At 34.6% G+C, this 7,418-nt stretch overlaps 1 protein-coding gene across 1 annotated transcript; it reads right to left on the bottom strand.

The window, feature by feature from the left end:
* Nucleotides 5,291–6,877, bottom strand: LOC18779348 (LRR receptor-like serine/threonine-protein kinase EFR). The gene is made up of 3 exons (XM_020565736.1): nt 6,289–6,877; nt 5,597–5,668; nt 5,291–5,466 (listed from the first exon to the last, which is right to left on the bottom strand). Exons 1-3 carry the CDS (start codon nt 6,833–6,835, stop codon nt 5,291–5,293), a joined length of 795 nt encoding a protein of 264 aa, XP_020421325.1. The 5' UTR covers nt 6,836–6,877.

Below are 7,418 nucleotides of genomic sequence, written 5' to 3' on the forward strand. Positions count from 1 at the left end.
TTTCATTCTTGTCATTAAGTAGATCTACCGACGTAGGATAAGAAAATCAAAGAAAAAAATTGTTAACAAAAATTCTTATTAAGACGACCGTTAAAATTAAAGGTACGACGTATAAAATGAATAAATACGACGATAAATTTTATTGTACGATTTAAAGATACCGTCGTAGAACTATACGAGAATGACGTCGATATATTTATATTTTCCGTCGTTGTAAATTAATTTAATACGGCGATATTTTGTATTTTAAAGCCGTGGATTTGTTTGTAATTATACGGCGTCTTATACGAAAACCTCGTCGTGTTATTTTATGAGTAAAAACGGCAGTTTTTATAGAAATCGTCGTCTTTACTTTCTACGTCGGTCGATTCATAACTTCTGCCGTTCTTTGTTGGCATTGATTTTACACTGCGGAAATCTGTTTCAAATAGACGTCGGTTGTTTAATTATGTACGTCGTTGTTTTTGAACAGCCATTTGAAACTCCATTTTTTAGTTGTCTAAGGTTGTATTACACGACGGTGTTTTTAGAACCGTCGTCTTTTTATAAACCACGACGGTGTTCACTTAGACCGTCGTTGTTTTCTGGTCGTCTTTTTCACTTTTTGTAGTAGTGTAATATCATTCACACGACGAAAAATATAACATACGACGTAATAAGAATAATTCACAGTTTAATAAAAATTTAAAACAGCGTGATAGTAGGCTTACTATTAATTTTGCTTTCTCTGCCACCTTTGGATCAGGGATGTTACCATGTTTGTCCTGTCTAGCTCTCTTCCATAAGGTAGATCGATCAATTTCTACCCCAGGCATGGTTTCCTCCAATTGATCCTCCAATCCAGCATATCCTTTTCGAGACAATCGATGATTGTACTCGAGTTTCTCCCTAATCTGTGCATGTTGAGAATGCACAGACTGAAAATCTTTGGATAGCCTTGAAGCTACAAAGGCATCCCATTGTGCTTTCTCTATGAATTTATATGTTTCAGGGGGTTGGCTTAATTTCTCCCTGTCATTGGTGTATGGAAGGATATAATGCCTCGTTAGTGTAGACTTGAAATCCTTCCATTTCTTGGAAGCAGAAGCTAAAACAGAGGTCTTGCCCCCTTGGCCTACGACAAAAGCCATGTCAACTGCTTCCCAAATCTGCTCCTTTATATCCTTTGGGATTTGGGACCATTTCTTGTCCACAAGTGGGATCCTGGAGCGTGCCAACACACCAATATACGACTGCATCTCAATATGTGCTTGGCCAACACCTTTCCCCCTTTTATTGTACTCAACAATTGGCCTCAGTTTCTGAAGCTTTCTCTTCACAACACGAGGCATTGTGCTCATACCTCGACCAGTCTTTGAATCATCTGAGATTGTTGTCTGGCTGGTTTGTTCTGTCTCAGCAGATGATGAAGCAAACTTCATCTTCTTCGAAGACTTCATCTCCTTCGAAGACTTGTCTTGAGGAGCTACCATTCCAAGCTTCTTGGAGCCAGAATCCTTAGTTTGTTGTTGAGAAACCATTTTAACAGACAAAACTGCAAGTGAAAATATTTCAGGAAAACATTAAGAACACAAACGACGGTATTAAAAAAATACGACGTATGATATGATTTTAGACGACGCAATGAAATAATCTCAGACGTAATAAATGTTTAAAACCATTATTTATATAACGTCGTGGTATATATGTTCACACGACGTCAATAGTAATACACCGTCGTGGTAAACTATTATTTATATAACGTCGTGGTATTTATGTTCATACGACGTCAATAGTAATACACCGTCGTGGTATTAACATTCACACGACGTAAAACAATAAGATATTTTGTCGTCTATATTAGATACCAACCCTAGTTTCTTTTTCTTTATATTTTATCAAATAAGGGAAAAACAAAAACCATTGTTCAGCGAAATCAAACCTGCAATTAAACAAGCATATAAAAAAAGACTATTATTTTAAAAACAACTTTGTCAATTTTCAGACGACGCTAGAACAACTGACGAACCGTCGTGGTCTACCGTCGTCTTATTTAGTTGATGTAGTTGTCTTCAAAGTTGGAAACTTTCTCTCTTTGTCTGTATATTTTATCAAACTTGGAAAGAAGTAAAATGATTTTGGCCAGAAAAAAGGTAAAAAGATTTTTCAAACAAAAAACGTATGAGCATGCAAAACAGTAACCAAAATAGTGAAAATGAAAGCTTACCTTTTGCGTGCAATGAAAGCAAGAGGAAGATGATCGATGTTTAAGTTCAGAGACGACGAAGAAGACGAGAGGAAGACGATGAGAAACTCTGACAATGCTCTGACAAGGAAAAAAGACGAAAAGGTTTCTCTGGGAGATTGAAATTTTTAATCGGGTTTGGAAACAGTGCATGTGTAAGTCGAAAAGTTGCTTACATATAAAACCATTTCAAAAAAATAATACGGCGGTTACATTTAACTACGTCGTTTTTAACTAAAACGACGCAATATTTTTCATTCGACGTGGAATCATTTCATTTAACGTCGTTAGGTTTAATATAACCGACGTGGATTTTAATTTTTAAATTATGAATAGAATTTTTTTTCCCGTGACCTTTCAGTTTATTTTTCAATTACAGTGCGTTATAAATAGAGTTTTTTTTCCGGAGGAAATTTAAAACGAAGGAAATTAATATTCTGCAATATGTAAAGTTTCTTTTTTGGATGACAGATTTAAATAAAATAAGAATATAAAAACAACGAATGTGTAAGTCAAGTAGACGAAAAGTTGCTTACATATAAAACCATTTCAAAAAAATAATACGGCGGTTACATATAACTACGACGTATAAATTACAAAATACGACGGTACATTTAACTTCGGACGTGGTAAATAAATACGACAGTAGTTTGTAGGTACCGTCGTAGTAAACTCAAAAATTAAAGTACATAAGTAATAACTCGCGTCATGGTATATTATTTAACACGTCGTTTTTATTAATTTACCGACGTGGATTTCTGTAATATACGTCGATCATACCGACGTTGATTTTACAATTTAAACGGTCGTTTTTTTGTAAGGACCGCCGTTGGTTTTAAAAATTTATTCTATAAATTTGTCGCTTTCATTCATTTTCGGTTTACATTTAAGGTTCCAAGTTCTTCCTCTCTCAGTCTCTCATGTCTCAAAGACAATAATTTGGATGTTTTCTCAAAGAGAAATTGAGCTTACTCGCATCAAATATGTCCACAAGAAGAAGCTTGTCAACTAGCCTTCTCACTTCCTTGATCAAGCCTGATAGGACACTTAGTGCTTCTGAATACTCCTTGCTTTCCATCAAAAGAGATGCAAGCCTGGCCTCCACTCGCTGTCGAAGGAAAGTTCGCTTCTCAGGGAAATCTGAAGATCAGATGTGCCTGATCCTCTGCTTGATTTTCTTGCCTAAGAAGATCGTCGGATTTATTGTGATAGCCTCTTCCTTTATCCGTAGAGCTTCAGAAGAAGAAGATGGGTTTCAAGAATGCGATAAAGAATAGAAATGGCTTCAGATGGCCTCTAAAGCATGAGCAATTGAATCAGTAGTTTCTGGGAGATATGATGAAGACATTGTCAATGCTTTGAACTACACAAGTCCTGCAGAAAGATATGTTAAAGAAACTGAAACAACGGCGGTTTTCTGTTCTACCGTCGTCTTTTCTCGTCGTCTATATTAAGTTAAGATGGCGGTAGATTTATAATTACCGACGTAGATTATTTTGTTAAACGTCGTTAAGTGTACTACAACCGACGTGGATTTTAATTTTAAATTATAAATAGAGTTTTTTTTCCCGTATTCTTTCAGTTTTAGTTTTCAATTCCAAAGCGTGATAAATAGATTTTTCTTTCCCGAGGAAATTTAAAATGAGGGAAATTAATGTTCTAGAATTTGTAAACTAACACGACGCAATATTTGCAAATCTGTGTCATCTGTTAAGATTATGATGTGGAACAGAGTTCCATCTAGTAAGATTTCGTAACCCTTGGGATCTCAGACAAAACTGATTATGTCGGCGGTGTTCTATATAAACCGTCATGGTTATTTCAATTCTTGTCATTAAGTAGATCTACCGACGTAGGATAAGAAAATCAAAGAAAAAAATTGTTAACAAAAATTCTTATTAAGACGACCGTTAAAATTAAAGGTACGACGTATAAAATAAATAAATACGACGATAAATTTTATTGTACGATTTAAAGATAACGTCGTAGAACTATACGAGAATGACGTCGATATATTTATATTTTCCGTCGTTGTAAATTAATTTAATACGGCGATATTTTGTATTTTAAAGCCGTGGATTTGTTTGTAATTATACGGCGTCTTATACGAAAACCTCGTCGTGTTATTTTATGAGTAAAAACGGCAGTTTTTATTGAAATCGTCGTCTTTACTTTCTACGTCGGTCGATTCATAACTTCTGCCGTTCTTTGTTGGCATTGATTTTACACTGCGGAAATCTGTTTCAAATAGACGTCGGTTGTTTAATTATGTACGTCGTTGTTTTTGAACAGCCATTTGAAACTCCATTTTTTAGTTGTCTAAGGTTGTATTACACGACGGTGTTTTTAGAACCGTCGTCTTTTTATAAACCACGACGGTGTTCACTTAGACCGTCGTTGTTTTCTGGTCGTCTTTTTCACTTTTTGTAGTAGTGTGAGGCCATTCAGATTTACCCATCTCATCTGGATTTATGTAATCTAATCATTCATGACCTTTATAGTATAAAATGTCACACTTATAATATTAATTAATACAACAATATTTACACGGAAATCTCTAAAAAGTTTTGTGTTTGAAACAAATTAAGCAAAACACGTTTTTGTTTGCATATCTTCCTCTTTCTTACTTTGGTTAACCTTAGATTTGAACATATCGACTTAGATATAGAACGTTTATTAGGCAAGTCAATATGTTATATTCATGATTGTACGTAAACCTTGCTATTCGATCCTATTGAATTTTCCAGCAATTTTGACAAAAAAATTGTTATATTCATGATTAACTATCTCCCTCATTTACTAAAATATGTAGTTAAATATAATTATGCAACCAAAATAAAAAAGATAAATCATAATTGGATCAACATAATGAAATATCAATTACCCATCAAATTGTTGTTGTCAACGTATATCTCCTTCATCATTGTTAAGTTCCCAATATTTTTTGGTATGCTTCCATTGAAATTGTTTTCCTCCAAATTAAGTATAAGAAGCTCTCTGCATTGCCATAATTTGGATGGAAGTGGACCATCAAACTGGTTGCCACCCAAATTCAAGTATTGAAGACTAGGAAGATGTACATATATTGTCTAGAAGACCACCACTCAAGCTGTTTCCATATAGAGTCAACATAGTCAAAGAAGACATGTTGAAAACAGCCACAGGAACAGGGCCTTTTAGGGCATTTAAGCTCACATACAATATCTCCACCTGATCTAAAAGGCCGATCTCTTTTGGAATTTCTGAAAAATCATAATGATATATGCACATTTATATGTTAAACTCATGTTTTATGCACATATAATGCACTGCAACAAAAGCCGAGTCATGTATAATTGTATCACATCAAGGCAATGCAACAAATATATATACCATTGAAATTGTTGGAGTCAAGGTATATCCCCTTCAACATTGTTAAGTTCCCTATTTCTCTGGGTATCGCACCTGTTAAGTATGCCAAACAAATACTCAGAATACATGTAAATAAATGAAATAAAATAAAAAAAATACCACACTACATAATTTATAGAAAAGCTGTCAGAGTGCCTATTTTGGAGGGGGAAAAAAAACTCTCAACTAGTCACTTGGTCACTTTCTAATTGGTTTATTAATATGTTACAATTTTTTCACTTCAAGGTACAATAAGGAATTTTTCTATAGTATTCAAGTTGAAGGGTGTTTTTTATATTTATAAAATATCATGTTATAATGGGCCTCCATATGAAAAAGGTCATGAATATTCCCTATTATTTACAATCTATCATCTATGTCTTTATACCCCGGCACCTAACCAGTTTTATCATTTGTAGCCTACGACATGTACTCTCTAGTTTCATAAATGTAAGTTTCGTAAAAACTTTCTGAGTAAATTAAAAAAACAAAAAAAACAAAAAAACAACATTATAGACTCCACCGTTCTTAAAATTAAAAACCAAAGACATAATCTATTCAAGTGAGACTTTTTTAAGTGATTAAAAGTTAGACTAGTTTTCTAAAGAACAAAGAAACACATTAGGCTTATAGATTAATAACAAGATGTTGAAACCTTGTTGAGACATACGTACCTGATAGTTTGTTAGCGCCTAGATCTATGTCTTGCAATGTAGACAAGTTGAAGATAGTTGAAGGTACAGTACCTGAAAACTGATTTCCATACAAATCCAATCTTTGAAGTTTGGGGAAGGACCCAAACCACGATGGAATGGATCCCATAAAATTATTGAATCCTAAGCTAATAAACTTCAGGCGACGTAAATAAGACAATTCATGGGGCAAAGTACCATAAAAGCTATTATTGTTGAAGCTTAGTGCAACAAGGAAGGAGAGATTACCCAAGTGTGGTGGAATGGTGCCAGTGAAAACCATGTAGGAGAGATTCAACGATACTACTCTGAGGTGACGAGCACCACAAGTAACACCAACCCAGTTGCAAACGGAGGTGGAGGTTGACCAGTTGACCAAGATGTTGTGAGGGTCACTAGTGATATGGGATCTCATAGCAAGAAGAGCAGACTGGTCAGTGGTGATGTTGGTTTTTGCTGCACCTGTAACTATAGAACTGTATTGCAGCAGCAACAACGTTATTGACAAGAGGAAACGACTTCTCTCCATGAGCACTGAAAACAGAAATTGTTTTTCGCTTTCCTTTTTTTTTCCCCCGAGACTGAAAACTTGAAATGATTGAATAATTTGTTGCAGTGCCAATTTATGAAGGCAGAACAAGTTGACAAAGACTGGGATTGCACCCTGTTGGAGGAAATTCGTGAGTAGCCAAATGCAACGACTTAAGACTTGTAAGAAAGGAAGAATGGACAATTGGGCGCCTGTTTCCAAGCGTCTTCACGTCAATCAATCCAGTCAATCATGATTCCTATATGGTCAATCAATCCAGTCTCCTTCGCATAATAAGGGCCCTTCACTTTGATATTTTTTTTTTCTTCTTCATTTTTTCAGAAATTTGTATTATCTAGGCACAATGGTCAAGCTAAAGCTAAAGCTAAACCTTTAACTTCAATTTTTATTGGTCAAGCTAAAGCTAATCCTTTAACTTAAAATTTTATTTAATTAAAAGATGATTGATATGAAGCCAAGCTAAAGCTTCCTACATATTTAAGTCAAGGAAAAAATTTCCCACTATCTTTTAGCTTTTGAGTATTTATTTCCTCTTCATGTCTTTTTCAGAAATATTTAGTTA

This window comes from Prunus persica, chromosome G6 (genome assembly GCF_000346465.2).
Source record: "Prunus persica cultivar Lovell chromosome G6, Prunus_persica_NCBIv2, whole genome shotgun sequence".
NCBI classification, from domain to species: domain Eukaryota; kingdom Viridiplantae; phylum Streptophyta; class Magnoliopsida; order Rosales; family Rosaceae; genus Prunus; species Prunus persica.